This window comes from Ictidomys tridecemlineatus, chromosome 8, assembly GCF_052094955.1.
Source record: "Ictidomys tridecemlineatus isolate mIctTri1 chromosome 8, mIctTri1.hap1, whole genome shotgun sequence".
Taxonomy (NCBI): Eukaryota; Metazoa; Chordata; class Mammalia; order Rodentia; family Sciuridae; genus Ictidomys; species Ictidomys tridecemlineatus.
In genome coordinates, this window is record NC_135484.1 from 56029023 (window position 1) to 56046864 (window position 17842).

Sequence of the window (17842 nt, forward strand, 5' to 3'; positions counted from 1 at the left end):
AAGTAAAAAAAAAAAGAGAGAGAGAGAGAAGAAAAGAAAAAGAAAGGGCTGGGGATATGGCTCAGCAATTAAGTGCCCCTGGGTTCAATCCCCAGTACGAAAAACAAACAAACAAACAAACAAAAAAACCCACATTGCATTATGGGTAAAGCTTTTTAGCTCTCTTGGCCTCTTCTTGTTTTTGTGGGGTTTTTTTGTTTGTTTGTTTGTTTGTTTGTTTTTTGCTGTTTTTCCTTCTCCTTTCTTTTCTTTTTTCTTTCTTTCTTTTTTTTTTTTTTTGAGATGAGCACTGCATTGCCTGGATTGGTCTCAAGTGACCCTCCTGCCTCAGTCTCCCTAGCCGCTGAGACTACAGGTGCTTGTCATCATGTCTGGCTTTTTTTTTTTTTTTAAACTAATAATTCTCTGCTTTCTGACAGATAGCAGCACAAAAGAATTGTAAAGAATTTAAACTCCCCTCTCAGCTCAGTTGCCAGGTATGTCTCCCCTTCCCATCCCTCACGGGAAACAGACCTCAGGAGAAGGGAAGAAGGGAAGTGCCTTCAGTAAGAGCTTGACACTGAGTGCACTGGGGAAGTCCTCTGGTGACTGGTTAAGAGGAACCTTTACCAATTAACAAAAGGCCCACAGTGTTACACACCTCCGCTGTGGCTTATGAATAGCATTGTTTAATAGTAATCCTGTTGTACCAGGGACTAGGGGGAGGCTGAGGTGGGAGTATCACAAGTTCAAGACCAGCCTCAGCAACTTAACAAGACCCTGTCTCAAAATAAAAAATAAAAGGGACTGAGGACATAGCTCAGTGGTAAAGTACTGAGAATTAGTTCCCAATACCCGCCCCCATTATAATTCTGTTGTAGTGGTAGATATTTGTTAAGCACTTACTGTGACCCAGCCTTGGGCTCAGTGCTGATGGGCAGTGTTTCATTTTAAAGCCCTTACTACCTTCTAAGACAGATACTCGTAAGAAGTTGAGACATGAAAGGAGACACAGAGGACAACGTAAAAATTGAGCTGAGCTCCTATCCAAACCTTCATACCTCTTTACTATCATGGTTTCATGAAGCCAGTGGCACTGTTTATTATTATTATTATTATTATTATTGCAGTATTGGGGTTGGAACCCAAAGCCTTCTGGTATGCTAGGCAGGTGCTCTACTACTGAGCTCTACCCTGGCCCCCAGTGTTCCTTTCCTTAAGCAGGTATTTGAGAGAGGTACAACACCATGTCCTACTTTAGCCAACCGTGTCTGTGGTTGACATTCAGTGACCTCTTCTGTGCCCTGGGCACTTTGCTAGGCAATGCAGATAGACCAAGAATGACATGGTCCCTTCACACTTTCCCATGAGGAGGAGGCGACTACAGGAGGGAGCAGGACCGGTTGCAGGCCACCCATGCCAGGCTCCCTCCATCCAAGTATGTCCCTAGCCCTCTGCTCTTGGGAAGGGGATGTGTGTGCAGAAAGATCATGTGGGATAGGTGGTACTGACCCTTCCTTAGCCTCTACAGATCCACCATGAAAAAAGTATTGGCCAGTTCCTTGGAATAGTTAAGACACTTTTGAGAATCCTTTCATGTTCAGATTTCTAAGGGAGTGTAGTAGACTTTCTTTGGAATGATTGTAATCAGTGAAGAAAACAGCCTTTCTTTACCGTGAGTCAGATGATTGTTTTATCTAAATGAATGTCCAAAAAAAAAAAAAAAAAATCAAAAGAGAGTGTCCAGAGCTGGGCATGGTGGTTTAAAACTGTAATCCCAGCTACTAAGGAGCCTGAAGCAGGATGATTGAAAGTTCAAGGCCAGCCTGGGCAACATAGCAAAATAAAACAAACAGATAAAAGAGGATCCAGGAAGTAGTTCATTAATTTAAGTGAGAACCCAAGTGTAAGAGTTCAGAAGACTCCAAGTCTTGTTGTGTGACCCTGTGGTCTGTTTTACCCTGGGTCCCCTGCTCTCCTGGCCAAATTGCTTCCATGCCATTATAAACCCCACCTCCTCAGCTTGTCTCTTTCCCCAACATTTGGTTACGCTACAGAGAAAACACCTCATGTTCAGATTTGTGTGGGCATTAGTTACCTGAGCACTTGAAAGTAACTCTAATCTTCCTGGGTGAGGTGAACCATGGGCAGACACTGTCTGCCAGGCTCTTACCACTCCCAGAGGACCCACAGTACCAGGGATCTTGTTAGTAATGCAGACCCAGAGATTTCAGTCTGTATTCTAACAGGAACCCAGGTGATTCATGTGGATATTAGAATTGAAGGTGCACTGTCTGTATTTTTCCCAGTTGTGGAAGTAGCATCCTAGGGTGCACTTTGTTCTTGTCCGGTCTCCACTTGCCTGAGGCGTGTGGAAGCCTGGGCTTTGTGCTTCAGTCCTGCACCTCCCCTGACACCTACCAGTGCTCACTAATTAGCTCTCCTGCTTAATTAAACCCTCACAAACATTCCAGTAAGTTTCTGGGTCAAATTCAGCATTTGTAGGAAAAAAGAAATAGGTTTATTAGGAAACATAGCTGAAGTACAACTAGTACCTTTTAAAGATTCAATTTGATAAGTTTTGACATGTATATAGTATGCCAGTACACCATCACCTCAATAAGATAATCATTATAATTACATCCATCGCCTATTGAAGTTCTTTCATGTCCCTTTGAATCTTCCCTGCCACCCTTAGGCAACCACTGTTCTGCTTTCTATCACTATAGGTAAGTTTGTACTTTCTAGAATCTTATATAAATGGAATCATATGGTATGGTTTCTTTTGTTTGTGGTTTCTTTCATTTAAAATAGTTATTTTGAGATCTATTCTGAGTACTCTGTCTACTATACAGGTCAGTTTATTGCTTTTTATTGCTGAATAGTATTCTATTGTATGAATATAATAGTTTATTTATATACTTGTTGATAAAAAGTTGAGTGGTATCCAGTTTTTGTCTATTTGCAGATAGGACTGCCTGGAATACCTGTGTACAGGTCTTCATGTGGATATGTGCTTTTTATTCTTCTTGGTAAACAGATACTGAAGAATGGAATACCTAGCTTATATGGTACATCTAATGCCAATTTTTTTTAGAAACTGCTAAACTATTTTTCTTTTTTTTTTTTTTTTTGTTCTCTTTTTTTTTTTTTTTTTTGCTAAACTATTTTTCAAAGAGGTTATATCATGCTGTCCCCATCAGCGGGGTATGAGAGCTTCATTTCCTTCCATCATCTGCAGCACTTGGTATTGCCTTTTTAATTGTACCAAGTCTGGCCTAGAATTTGCATCCTCCCACCTCAGCCTCCCAAATCGATAAGATTACAGATGTGTGCTATGGCTCCCAGCTGTTTGTAGTTTTTAAATTTTTTAAAAGTATTTTGGTGGGGGAGAATGAAATCTTTATTATTCATTTATTTATTTAACCTTTATTTATTTATGTATGTATGTATGTGGTGGGGAGGATCGAGCCCAGTGCCTCACATGTGCAAGGCAAGTGCTCTACCACGTAGCTACAGCCCCAGCCCTGTCTTAAAATTTTTTTGAAGTATTTTTTAAAGGGCAGAAGTTTTTATTTTTGCTGGCTCTAACAATGTTGGTCTAAAACAACTGGTCACAAAGGAATTTTCATAAATTTTCTTCTAGGAATGTTAGAATTCTAGGTTTTTAATTTAGGTTCATGATCCATTTTGAGTTAATTTTGTGCATAGTCTGAGGCTCAAATTAAAATTGATATTCTTTTTGCATATGGATATCAGATTATTCAGGATCATTTGTTGAAAAGACTATCCTTTCTCCACCAAATTGCCTTTGAATCTTTGTAACAAATCACCAGTCCTACAAACAGAGAGAAGCAGATCCCTTAAAACTTCCAGAGTCTAAAAACCACTGAGAAAAATAGTAGGAACTTTGGGTTCCCAAGTGGTGATGCAGCTTGGCCTCAATTATTGGGATCTTTGGAGATCCTCATTCCCAAGTTCTCCCTCCCATCCCTTGAAGAGTCCTCTTCTGGCCTTGCCAGCATCCGTGCTCTTTCTCCTTTTGGGCCCTGTGGACAGGAAGTCCAGCACTGATGTTCTGAAGGAGCATGTACCTTCCAGCCTGAGCCCTTTCTCAGGGATTGGAGAGAACAAGCAGGTTTGGCCCTGGCATGCAGTTGTGTTACAGTTGTGTTAATGGTTGGGGGAGGAGAGCATTGACCACAGCAGACTGGGTGGCTGGCCTGAGTCCAGTCTAGTAAGTCAGAGCACCTGCCTAACTCTGGGAAACCTTTCTGTTTTCCAGGCACTCCTTGCAGGCATGCGGAACCGCGAAAACAGCTCGCCCTGCCAGGGCAACGGAGAGCAGGCCGGCCGAGGCAGGAATGTGGGCTCCGTGTGGCCGGGGGAGGAGGAGCCCTGCAACGATGCCACCACCCCTTCCTACAAGAAGCCTCTCTATGGCATTTCGCATAAGATCATGGAGAAGAAGAACCCTCCGGTGGGGGACCTGCTCAACACCTATGAGCTCTTCGAGAAGGCCAACGCCAGCAACAGTCCCTCCCCCCTGCGCCTGCTGAACGACCCTCAGAAGCGGGACTGTGGCGGGGCCTCAGGAACAGCCACTGACGGCGACCCCAACATCTACTTTCTGATCCAGAAGATGTTCTACATGCTCAACACTCTCACTTCCAACATGTCCCAGCTGCACAGCAAGGTGGACTTGCTCTCCCTGGAAGTGAGCCGCATCAAGAAGCAGGTGAGCCCCTCCGAGCTGGTGGCCAAATTCCAGCCACCCCCCGAGTACCAGCTCACCGCTGCTGAGCTCAAGCAGATTGTGGACCAGAGCCTGTCAGGCGGGGACCTGGCCTGCCGTCTGCTGGTTCAGCTCTTCCCCGAGCTCTTCGGCGACGTGGACTTCTCCCGCGGCTGCAGCGCTTGCGGCTTTGCAGCCAAGCGGAAGCTGGAGTCGCTGCACCTGCAGCTCATCCGCAACTACGTGGAAGTCTACTACCCCTCCGTGAAGGACACTGCTGTGTGGCAGGCTGAGTGCTTGCCGCAGCTCAACGACTTCTTCAGCCGCTTCTGGGCCCAGCGGGAAATGGAGGACAGCCAGCCAGGAGGCCAGGTCACCAGCTTCTTTGAAACTGAGCAGGTGGACGCCAGCCACTTCCTGGACAGCAAGGACCAGGAGGAGGCCCTGTCTCTGGACCGCAGCAGCACCATCGCCTCAGACCACGTGGTGGACACGCAGGACCTCACTGAGTTCCTGGATGAAGCCTCTTCGCCCGGTGAGTTCGCCGTCTTCCTCCTCCACCGGGTCTTCCCCGAGCTCTTCGACCACCGGAAGCTGGGCGAGCAGTACAGCTGCTACGGTGACGGTGGCAAGCAGGAGCTGGACCCGCAGAGGCTGCAGATCATCCGTAACTACACAGAGATCTACTTTCCCGACATGCAGGAAGAGGAGGCCTGGCTGCAGCAGTGTGCGCAGCGCATCAACGACGAGTTGGAGGGCCTGGGGCTGGAGGGCGGCAGCGAGGGCGAGACGCTGCGGGATGACTGCTACGACTCCTCCAGCCTGCCCGATGACCTCTCCGTGGTCAAGGTGGAGGACAGCTTCGAGGGTGAGAGGCCGGGCAGGCGCTCCAAGAAGATCTGGCTAGTGCCCATTGACTTTGACAAGCTGGAGATCCCGCAGCCGGACTTCGAGGTGCCAGGCGCCGACTGTCTGCTCAGCAAGGAGCAGCTGCGCAGCATCTACGAGAGCAGCCTGTCCATTGGCAACTTCGCCTCCCGCCTGCTGGTGCACCTCTTCCCGGAGCTCTTCACCCACGAGAACCTACGCAAGCAGTACAACTGCAGCGGCTCGCTGGGCAAGAAGCAGCTGGACCCTGCCCGCATCAAGCTGATCCGCCACTACGTGCAGCTGCTCTACCCCCGGGCCAAAAATGACCGCGTCTGGACTCTGGAGTTCGTGGGCAAGCTGGACGAGCGCTGCAGGCGCCGGGACACGGAGCAGAGACGCTCCTACCAGCAGCAGCGCAAGGTCCACGTGCCAGGCCCTGAGTGCAGAGACCTGGCAAGCTATGCAATCAACCCCGAGAGGTTCCGAGAGGAGTTTGAGGGGCCCCCTTTGCCCCCCGAAAGGAGCAGCAAGGACTTCTGCAAGATCCCCCTGGACGAGCTGGTGGTCCCCTCACCCGACTTCCCGGTGCCTTCTCCCTACCTGCTGTCGGACAAGGAGGTGCGCGAGATCGTGCAGCAGAGCCTCTCCGTGGGCAACTTTGCCGCCCGGCTCCTCGTCAGGCTCTTCCCCGAACTCTTCACTGCCGAGAACCTCCGGCTGCAGTACAACCATTCCGGGGCTTGCAACAAGAAGCAGCTGGACCCCACGCGACTGCGGCTCATCCGCCATTATGTGGAGGCCGTGTACCCCGTGGAGAAGATGGAGGAGGTGTGGCATTATGAATGTATCCCCAGCATCGACGAGCGGTGTCGCCGTCCCAACAGGAAAAAGTGCGACATCCTCAAGAAAGCCAAGAAAGTGGAGAAGTGACGGGCCTGTGGGCTGCCCAGAGACTTGGGTTATGAAAGGCTGAGCGATGGGCACCCTCGGGACCGAGTCACTTTGGAACATGTGAATGGTATCCACAGACAGGCACCTTATGTCAGTGGGGAGTGGCTTCCTACATTTGCACACGTAAACACCTACCCACCCACCCATGAGAAAGCAGCCTTGAATTTGGTCTCTTGACTTTGCCCTGTATTCCCTGGTGGCACAGCCCGAGTTTGGGAGGAGCCAGGCTGTCAGCAGAGGGACTAGCCGAGTAGGTCCTCTCTTCTTGATTGTGCCCTTTCCTGTCCCTCACAATCCAAAATGCAAATTCAGCAGCTTCTGGTCCTCTCCCCACACTTTACATCTTCCATTTTTAACTTTTTCTTCTTTTTTTAATTAAAATGAACCCCTTTTTAAAAAAAATCATTGGGCTCTTTGGGGGCCATTTTACTTAGAAAATCTTTTTAAGTATTTGAGATGAAGTACTGTAAGATAATTTCAGTTGCTGGGATTTTAAAAGATGATTCAGAGATTTATGAATTTTTTAGAAGTGCCATGTTTGTGCATGATGGGTAATCATAGCTTCAGGTGGCATAGAGACTGATTTTACTGACCTTGTCTATGACATCTGATTTTGGAGGAGTCTCGATGCCCCTTGGATGGCAGTAGAGGGGATGATAGGAATAGCTTGAAGTCCTTTCTGACGATGTGCAAGTTTTTCCTTCTGCTGTGGTCCCCGGGAAGGAGATGTGCTGCGCGTCAGTAGAATGCTGTGCTCACTCTGTAGATGAGAACACTGGATGATGATATGAATGTAGATACACCTGGAAACACACATTCACACAATGCCTCCATTTGAGCTGTGTCCTTCCCTGGCCCCCTATTCCCTCTCCACACATGGGTGCTAATTGGAGGGGCAGATTCATTTTCTTGGAAAATAATGTGTGTGAGCATTTGGCTTCTTGTTGATTGAAGGGTGGGCTTCTTTGAGTTCACCAAGAACTGTTTACTTTCTGTGCGGGTATTTGTACAAAATGCAGGTCTTGGAGCTGTGTGGTGACTTCCCCAGACCTCAGCATTAGCTCCTCCCATTAGCATGGCATCTTTATGCCTCTGGGCAGGCCCAGGCCTGGGGCCCTCTTGAGGATACCTGATATTGAAAGGGCACAGGTCATCTCAAATGGGGCTCCCATGTCCCTTCCCAGGTTCACTCAGAACTTTCCCCTTGGGTCCTCTAGAAGGTTCTACTATCTTACCCTGGCCCATGCCCTGTCTTCTAGGTGTACATCTCTCCCCTCCCCACTGATTGGGAAGGTCACACTGCTCCAAGCCGGCAGTTTGCTCTCTAGGGGCGCCAGTTGGGAAACTCCCCAGCTGGTCAGGTCTTTAAAGACTGAACTTTTACTTGCCCTATGTTGGGGGCCAGATGCTGAAGAAAGAAAGGGAGCAGTCTAACCCAAACTGGATGCATCTTACCAGAGACCTGGGAAATCGACCCACACAGGATAGTCATAAAGCCTTGTGGGAGGTTACAGATTTAATACCCTAATGGTTTAATATTTTGCTACCTTAAAATGCAGATATAATAGAAATAACCTGTGAATTTTCCTCATATAGTTAAGAACTTTAGTTCCAGTAGCTATATGACATAAATTTTGCCTTCACTCAGTAGACATTTGTTTATATAACAGAATCTTGAGCCACTTAAAAATGCCTCTTCAGTATCATTTACAGATTATTTCTGTTAAAACTGCAAACCTGAATTTTTGGAATTGAAAAATGCACAGGGACTTAGTGACTCTGTCACACATACCCATACACGCAAACACACACACACTTCTCCTTACTAGAAAACTTAAGTGAGAGGAAGGGGACCTCAGTGAATACTCGTTTGCCTTTGTGCCTGTGAAGGAACTGGGGCAACCAGCAGACTCACTTCCCTGCTCACTTGGGCTTTTCTTTCTGCCTTAGTCTTTCCACTACATACACACGTGCATGCGCCCTACCCAAAGATGGCTGTGGCACTCTCCTGCAGGCCCCACTAGTTGGGGGGGTCCCATGGAATTTTTTTCTGGTCTCTAGGATGTATCCAAGAGGATTCCAAGCCATGTGAAAATTGCCCTGCTTTCTAGAGGGTGAATATGACCCTGCAACTTCAGAAGCACAATCAATTGTTAATTTTTGAAAAGTTCCTGTTTGCTTAACATTGAAGTCAATAGGTTCTAGAAATTAAATATGTCTCTTTGTTACCTAGAGCATGTTAAATTTTTGGAAACTGTATTTTGGTGGTTTCCTTAACACCCTTGTGTAACTCACCCCACGACCCCCAATATCCTACAGTCCCTTTCAGTGAAGAGAGGTGGACACACTCTGGGAGCGTTTCCTGTCCCCCTGGATTGTGTTCTGTCTGTATGGTGTCCTCACTTCTGCATCCATACAGGTGGCTCCGGTGGGCATGTTTTTTTTTTTTTTTTTTTTTTTTACATGAAGCAATAGAAGTACAAAATACTTATTTTTTCAGAACTTAATGTGTTCCATAAAATCTGTTGGCATCACCCCATCCTTCTCCCCATCTTAATTCTTTGGTTTTTACTTGTTTGTGTTTTGGATTATTTTCTGCCTTGTATCCCAAGGACTAAAGAATTAGCACAGACACATTCTGACGTTAAGTAAAATAGTAAGTCACGGTAGGTGGTAGTGGTCATGGTTTTCTCTGTTAGTAAGTTGTTGAAGAATGTATGAAGATAGTCATGAATGTACTCAGTGTTCGGATCCTGCTTCAGTTCACATGGCTGTGTCTACATGACGACAGAAGTTTGACAGGGAATCAAGTGGTGTCTGTGTCACTAGCACGAGTGTGCCCCTCCCCCTTCAGTGTTGGCTCCAAACCTTGCTTTCCTTTCAAGTTAGGGGGCATATCAGCAGCAGTTATCAACCAACCAATGGGATCTACTTAGTGGTGACTGGATTGGCTGTTAAAATGGTGAGAGTTGGTAAGCGTTGCTGCCTGACCACACCGCAGCATGGCCACTTGGGTTCCTGTAGAGATGGCCTCAGTTTCCACCTCCCCCCCCAAGGGTTCTTGAGACCCCTGGTTGGAGGTCATTGAGCTCTTGCCTTGTCTGGCTGTGGTGACGATTCTGAAGTGGGGTTGGGGGCCAGGGGTGTCCCTGCTGTTGGGAACATTTGCCTCTAGTAGATCCAGCCTTAATGTTTTCTGACATCCTAGTGAGAGCAGACCCTGCACAAAGCGGATATCAGAGTTAATACTGTGAGGAGACAAAATAATGAGAATAGTTTTACCAAAGATAATGAAATATCGCATAATGTCTGCATATTACCATTGAATTGAGTGCATCTTTAGAAAACTGAATGTAACAAAAACCCACAACATTTTTGGAAATTGTATGCTCTCTAGCAACTTTGTGTGAATTTTTATACAAGCACTGTTTTATGAGTTATATAAAATGTTTTAAAAATAAGAAAAACTCTGGTCTGCTAACATCTTATTTCCTTAAGGCACTGGCCTCTTAGAACATGACTTGGTCTGTCTGTCCTTCTGTGTGACTTCCTGCCCACCTCCCAGGGAAGGGAATGAATGTTCTGGGGGGTTCAGCTCCTCGGGCTTCCACTCTCAGGGTGTCAGGGGTACATCTCGGGGTTTCAGTTTGGCCACAGCTGAATGACTGAGAAGTCACTAAATAAGTCCTCCAATCCAGCTTTTACACAAACCACTTCCTGGCCACACAGTGGGAAACTCTTTTGACCTTTTTTTACCTTTCCTGGTTAGGTGCCAGGCCAGCCCTGCCAAACTAGCAGAGCATCACATAACTTTAACCTCTTTTTTTTTTTATTCACTTTGGATTAAATGGGATGTATTTCATCAAAGCTAATGAGTTATTAAAAACTAATTGATAACAAAAAATGCATGATTTTTTTTTTTTTTGGTACAGGGATCGAACCCAGGGGCGCTTAACCACAGAGCCACATCCCCAGCTCTTTTTTGTGTTTTATTTAGAGATACGTTCTCTCCGAGTTGCTTAGGGCCACACTAAATTGCTGAATTCTCGATCCTCCTGCCTCAGCTTCCTGAGTGTGCCTCACCATGCCTGGCGAAATGCATGGTTTTTGATAGCAAAAATGCATGTTTTCCCTCACGTTCTCTTGTCCTCGGCTAACTATAAATGAATGATCTTCAATATTTTATAGTAAAAATAAGCCTGAGGATCACAAAATGTAAACAGATTGTGGCTCCTTATTGGAGCCTTTTTCTTACTGTGAGTGTGCTCCCGGGATGGGGAGTTGTTTCTTTATGGTGCTAGGGTTTAAACTCAGAACCTCATGCATCTACCCCAGAGGTACACTCCCACCCTCTTATTTCTGATTTGATAGCTCCAAAAACTATTTGACTGACATATCTGTGCTTTAAACTTTGTGGGCAGTCATCCTGGTGAACACATGTGTACGTGTGCGCGCGCGCGCACGTGCGTGTTGGAAATTGAACACAGATGTTGCTCTACCACTGAGCTATACCCCTAAGTCCTTTTAATTTTTTTTTTTCCAACTTTGAGATAGGGCCTAAGTTGCTAAGGCTGGCCTTCAACTTGGTGATTCTTCTGCCTCAGCCTCCTGAGCCTCTAGAACTGCAGTCATGCCCCACTGCCCTTGACTAAGGAAGGCTAAACATTTTTAAAGTCCCTTCTGGCTGCAGGTGTCTGTTTTCTACTGAAAAGAAAGTCTGAAGTAATTTAATAGATGAATGCATACCTAAGAGCTCTACTTCTCAGAAATAAGAACTCCATTCCAAGTTAATTATGAGCTTTGCACTAGCAAGAAGCTTCCAGGGAGAGCTGAAATGCACGGTCCCTGGTGGGGAGGGGAAGGAACGTTCACTGTCTGCTGGCCGAAACGGCTGCACCAGTCACACAGTTGTACCTAGAGGACGCATGTAATCCTTTGCAGAGACCTGTAAGGTAAGTTTCGTAATTGTCCCCTGATAAAGGGTGAGAGCCAGTACCCCCATAGTATCTAGGGCATCTCAACCAAGGCCCACAAAGGGTTAGGGAGCAGTGGGTTTCCTGCCGAAGTTCACACAATTGGTGAATGTGCCAGGATTTGATCCCACACCACACCATCTTGGGTGCTAAATACCCGCTGAGCCACAACACCCCAAGGTTCAGATCCCCAAACAATTTCAAGTCATTGGTCGGCCTCTATCACCACATCCTGTTAGCTCCCTCTGGTCCGATGTGAGATACAGATGTGCTGGTTTTAGAATCGCCCTGGGTGAAATCATAGGAGTGATTGTGGACAGACAGACATATCCTAGAATAGCAAGGGAGTAAATTTTTTGTGATTGTAAAAGTAGTGGCTGTAGATCAGATACCTTGGGAGAGGCAGAGACAGGCAGGGCAACTCAAAAGAGGAGGCTGAGGGAACCAGGAGTCTGGTCCTGCCTGTAGTCTAGCTGTATTCCCTTGCCTGAGGAGGATATGCCATAATATATGCCAGAATTTGTCCTAGTTGAGGCAAAGGGGCTGGGTGGCCATTGTCCGAGGTCTTTCTGGGAAAGGTAGTAGCTGGCAAGGTGGCTCCCTTCAGCCAAGGGCAGTGCTCCAGAAGGGGCCACCATAGTGATGAATAGCTGACCTTCAGCAGCCAGGGGGTAGGCGTGCCTGTAGAGGGATCTCCATGGGATTCCACCAGCAGCCACTATAGCAATGTCTCAAGGTTTATCTGCATCAGAATCCCAGGGGGCTTTTTAAAATATTGCTTGCTCCATCCTCCAAAAGTCTGATGTAGCAGATATTACCAAAACAGAGAGTACTTTATGAGCAACAGGTCTGAGTCCTGTAATTCCAGTTACTCAGAAGGCTAAGGCTAGAGTGAGACCAGCCTCACAATTTTGCAAGACCTGCACGGTTGATTGAGCCTGTAATCCCAGTGGCTTGGGAGGCTGAGGCAGGAGGATCACGAGTTCAAAGCAGCTTCAGCAATTTAGCAAGTCCCTAAGCAACTCAGCTAGCCACTTGTTTAAATAAAATATAAAAAGGGGCTGAGGAGCCTGGACTGTAGCTCAGTGGCAGAGCACTTGGCTAGCATGCGTGTGGCACTGGGTTCGATTGTCAGCACCACGTAAAAAGCAAATAAATAAACTAAAGACTTGCTGTCTACAACTATATAAAAATAATTTAAAAGGCAGGGTGCCAAGGCTGTGGCATCATGGTTAAGTGCCCCTCAGTTCAATCCCCAGTACCAAAAAAAAAAAAAAAAAAAAAAAAAAAAAACTGGAGCTAGGGATTGTAGCTCAGTGGTAGCACCGTTGTTTAGCATGTGTGAGGCCCTGGGTTTAGTGCCCAGTGCCACACACAGGAAAGAAACAAGATCTGAGCTGAAACGAGTGGTTTCCTATTGTCTTCATATAAAACTCTTGTTTAACTAATTTAGCTTGGAAAATGAGTTTTCAGCTTTTAAGTCATTGGAAAGAGTCAAGTTTACAATGCTTCAACAGCAGGTGTTATGGGCACCGGCTGAATACAATGGCATTTGATAAAACATTCAGTATGGAGAAGGCTGTTGATTTTAAGGAAGAAGAATTAATTTGTTCTTCAAAACAGTCTGTATTGGGTTTGATGGTGCACATCTGGAATCCTGGCTAATCCAGAAGCTGAGGCAGGAGAATCACAAGGTCAAGGTCAACCTCAGCAACTCAGTGATAGCCTGCCTCAAAAAATTATAAGAACTAGGGACATAGCTCATAGAGATCCCTGAGTACTGGGCACTAGGTTTAATCCCCAGTACCAATTCATAAATTAAGTCTTTGTGATGCAGATGATGAACTGTGACCTTGACAGAAGTGGAGAGCATGCAGTGCCACAACCTCCCTTCTAGGAGCTCTTGCAATGTGACAACTGTCAATTCAGAAGTGACCATGGATCCTTAAATAACAAGTCCTTAAATTACAGAAATGCCTCCTATTTTTTGAGCTCTATAATGGGGTCAGGGATGTGCTAGGAAATTGCTTTATGTTATTTCATGTGCTCTTCCAAATAAACCCATTTTACAGAACTGAAGCTTCCAGGTTTGATACTGTGGCCAAGGTTATCAAACCTACTAGAGCTGGTAGAGCTGGGGGAGGCTGACTCCAAGGATTATGCTTTTGATTTCTATGCTGCTGCTCCTGTACAGAGTGAGCCAATTTCTTCAGCTCTCTGCCTACTGATCCCTGTTATTTAACATGGGGTTTTGCTAACTGTCCACAGTGGGGCTTCTGGTTCTACCCTAGTGACAGTGAGTTTGACTTAGGAAACTTTTTTTTTTTTCCTTCTTCTTGTTTCTAGAGTTGGGCAACACTTCATTCCATAAAATAGAATAAGTATTCAGATGAGCCAAGCAAGGGAGGTTGGTTTTATAGAAAAAGGCTGAAGAAAGCAAGAACCAGGAGACATTTCAGTGCTGTAGAAAGGAGAATAAGGAATGCAGTAAGGATCATGTCTGCCTCTAAAGGTGGCTCATTCATTCAGCAAATATATTTGGAGAACTAGCTACCTACTGGGCACTGTTCTACAATTTTAATGACTCCCAACCACATGAGTTGATGCTTGAGCCCAATTGAGCCCATTGGAAAGAACGTTCTGGCAGTAAATAGCAAAAACCTGACATCTCTTGCCTAAAGCTGATTTTCCAGGTGTATGTTGGTCTAACCAGACGGGAACCCTGCTTCCTCCCCTCAGTGCAGACAGCTGCGGGCCCTGCAGATAGGATCTGCTGGCTCTGGCCTGAGGCACACCTGCAGGACGACTTGGTTTCCTGACTCCCCTGCTTCTCACAGAGGGAAACAGTTGCTAAGTGTGCCTAAGTGCTAAGTGCTGACGGCAGGGTTCCTTAGTGCTGGTCTTACTGGTATTCAGCTTGTGCTATTTCTGACACAAGGCATTAGACATTTGACTCCTTAGTTTTGACAAGCCAAAATCTTAGCACCGGCACAGGTCCACGCATGAAGAGGCATATTCTTCAGCACATGTAAGGCCGGTGGGGATGGGTGCCCTCACTTCAGGCAGTTAATACAGATTGTGTTGCTCAAATCCAGAGGGTTGGCCCATTTCATTTCAGACTCACCTTTGGTTCTATGTGTCTAAATTGAGAATTAAAAGATTCCCCTACAATCCTAAAGAACAATCTCAGTATGTTCTATGAAGAAGTGTCTGATGGTGACTTCTCTGAGTGCAGCCTTGGAAATGAATGTTTCCTTCTGAGCCTCTAAATAGAAAGTGCCCATTTTATTATTTACTTATTTGTTCATTTTTTTATTTTTGCAGTACTGGGGATTGAACCCAGGGGTGCTCTACCACTGAGCTACACCCCCAGCCCTTTTTATTTTGGGGGACAGGGTCTCACGAAGTTGCTGGGGCTAGCCTCCAATTTGTGATTCTCCTGCCTCAGCTTCCTGGATTGCTGGGATTCCAGGAATGGGTCACTATGACTGCCCAGAAAGTACCATTTTAGACACCCATTGTTCTTCCCTGGCTGCAGTCTTTAGGCCTTCAGTTGTCTGTCTTGGGGAAGATCTAGCCAGCTTTTAAGAATAAAGTCTCAGGCACAAGTGCATAGTGGTGTGCGCCTGTTACCTAGTGATTTATGAGGTTGAGGCAGGGGGGTCTCAGCATTTTAGTGAGACCCTGTCCCAAATGAAAAAGTACAAAGGGCTGAGGATGGGGGCTCAGTGGTAAGGTATGCCTGGGTTCAAATCCCTATACCACAAATAAATAAATAAAATCTCAGGATAGGCGGTCCTCTGAGTGTAGTTGGCATCTCTGGGATGGAATCAGTAAGTATATTGGGCTGACTATGGTGGCACACATTTATAGTCCCAGTAGCATGGGCGGCTGAGGCAGGAGGATTTTGAGTTCAAAGCCAGCCTCAGCAACTCAGTGAGGCCCTAAGCAACTCAGCAAGACCCTGTCTCCAAATAAAATTTTAAAAGGGGTTGGGGATGTGGCTCAGTGGTTAAGTGCCCCTGGGCTCAATCCCTGGTATCAAAAAAAAAAAAAAAAAAAGAATATTGGGATGTCCTAAATCAGGCCATTGCGGCTGTCAAAGGGCTGGGAGGGCTTGTGTGTTTAAGAAAAAAGAATTTGGGAAGAGCGCATGTTACAAATAACCTCTTCACACCTGTATCACGCTGGCAAAAAGTGAGCTGGATGATGCCATGGGCCAGGTGAGGCGACAGGACTGCTGGCACTTTGGTGTGGGGCTGGTGGAAGGCAGCCAGTCAGGCATCCTGGAAGTCAGCAGCACTGTTATTTGTGATGAGGGGAGGAGGTGGGTGCAATCTGGGACAGTGTCCTTAGGGGAGAGAGGAGGTAAAATGTGTTCGATGCACTTGGAGGCAGCAGTGATTAGATGTAGGTACAGTGCCGCAGACAGATCTTAAAAACCATTCGGAGTGAAAGAAGTAAAATACGAAAGGAAACACATAACAGTGCACTTAGGAAATCTTAAAACACTTATGCTGGGCTGGGGATGTGGCTCAAGTGGTAGCGCGCTCGCCTGGCATGCGTGGGCCGGGTTCGATCCTCAGAACCACATACAAAGATGTTGTGTCCGCTGATAACTAAAAAATAAAAATTAAAAAAAAATTCTCTCTCTCTCCCCCTCCTTCTCTCTTTAAAAAAACAACACTTATGCAGAACAGCAAAATATTTCACAAGAAGGAATACAAACAAAAATGTCCACATTAAACACAGTAAAATGGTCAGCAAAATAGGGCAGGAGGGTATGTGGAAATACGCAAGGAGGGAGAAAGTGCCAAAGGTGTGGACATTGGTGCCAAGGTTTTTCCTAATGGAAAAATTCTTGTGTTGTTGGTAAATGTTTAACAACTGCTTCTCCAACGGGAAAAAATTAACCCTGATTTGCAGTGTTTGCCAAGTTCCAAGGTAAAAGCCCTCGGGTGGCTGATTGGAGCTGTCCACAGGACTCACTGAAGCAGAGTTTGGGAGATGCAGGTGCCTGCTTTGCTCATGGGAACTCATCACTGTCTTCACTACCTCTTTGGAGATCTTCAATAAGTTGCGGATGGAAAATTCTCTGATAGGAACTTTTTGTAATGTTTTGAAGCCAAAATTCTCCCAAGGTAAGGTAAAACTTTAGTGAAATATTATTTCACTTGCATAATACGCAATGCATACCCTTTTGGAAATTTTATGGAACATACACCACCCTCACACCCCAGCTGAAATCTCCTTTCTTCTAGTTTCTTGAAAAAATAGTAGTTACGTCTCTGTTTCCCCAACCATTAATGTCTAAACAAATGACTGGAGAATTATCTCCAAATGTCTATTTCCTGCCCCTCCAAAATGGTTAAAAGATAAACTATTGCCTACTCACTTATGTAAATGTTACTTGACAGGAAGTGTCATTAGCATCGGGTTTCCTAGAGAAGAGATTTCTTTTTGAAAGGATAATCATTATTGGTAAAAGAGAAAGAATGGGTCTTTTCCAAAACAATTTTTTAAATTGTTCATCTTTTAAAAACTGCATACATCAGAAGCATTTTCAGACTCTCCTGGAAAGCGAGAACTACATATTTTTAAAACCATGGGATGGGCATATAGCGCGGCACTATAGCGAGGTCCTGGGTACTAGCACCAGCACCATCAAAAAAAAAAAAATATATATATATATATATATACACATATATGTATATAAATTTTATATATATATTTTGCTAGAAAATATAAATGCTATAATATATAAGGCTATATATAATTTTTAAAAATATACATCTTTTCTTATCCTATTAGAACAGGGCCTTTGAACCTCACCACTGTTGACATTTAAGTCAGATCATCCTTTTTTGTGGGGGCCATGTGTACATTACATTGTAGAATGTCCCACATCCTTCCTCCATGCTCACCCATTTGATGTTTATATGTATATATATATATGTGTGTGTGTGTGTATAAATATGTATTTCTTTTTTTAGTTGTAGATGGACATAATACCTTTTATTTATGTATTTATTTATTTATTTATGTGGTGCTGAGGATGGAACCCAGCGCCTCACACGTGCTAGGTGAGCACTCTGCCACTGAACCACAACCCCAGCCCCACCCACTGATGTTTACAGCACTAGCTCCATCATGACAACCCAAAATGCCCTAGACATTACCCAAATGTCCCCAGTGGGAAAAATTACTTCCAGTTGAGAACCACTGTGTTAAGAGTGTGTCAAAGTATTTTCTTTAATCTTTTCATTATATTGGTCACATTTTCACTGAGGGCTTGCCAGAACCACATTAAAAGGCAAGTAATGAGTGAGTAACA

General features: G+C 45.4%; 1 protein-coding gene across 3 annotated transcripts in view; it reads left to right on the forward strand.

Annotated features, from left to right (window-relative positions):
• Bend3 (BEN domain containing 3) overlaps window positions 1-10439 on the forward strand; it is a 36656-nt gene extending 26217 nt beyond the window's left edge. For all 3 annotated transcript variants that reach the window (XM_078019540.1, XM_078019539.1, XM_078019541.1), the window contains one exon: window positions 4265-10439. In XM_078019540.1, coding sequence (XP_077875666.1) covers window positions 4265-6514 — 2250 coding nt within the window. In that variant the 3' untranslated portion in view covers window positions 6515-10439. The remainder of the gene's footprint in view (window positions 1-4264) is intronic.
• The last annotated feature ends 7403 nt before the right edge of the window (window positions 10440-17842 follow it).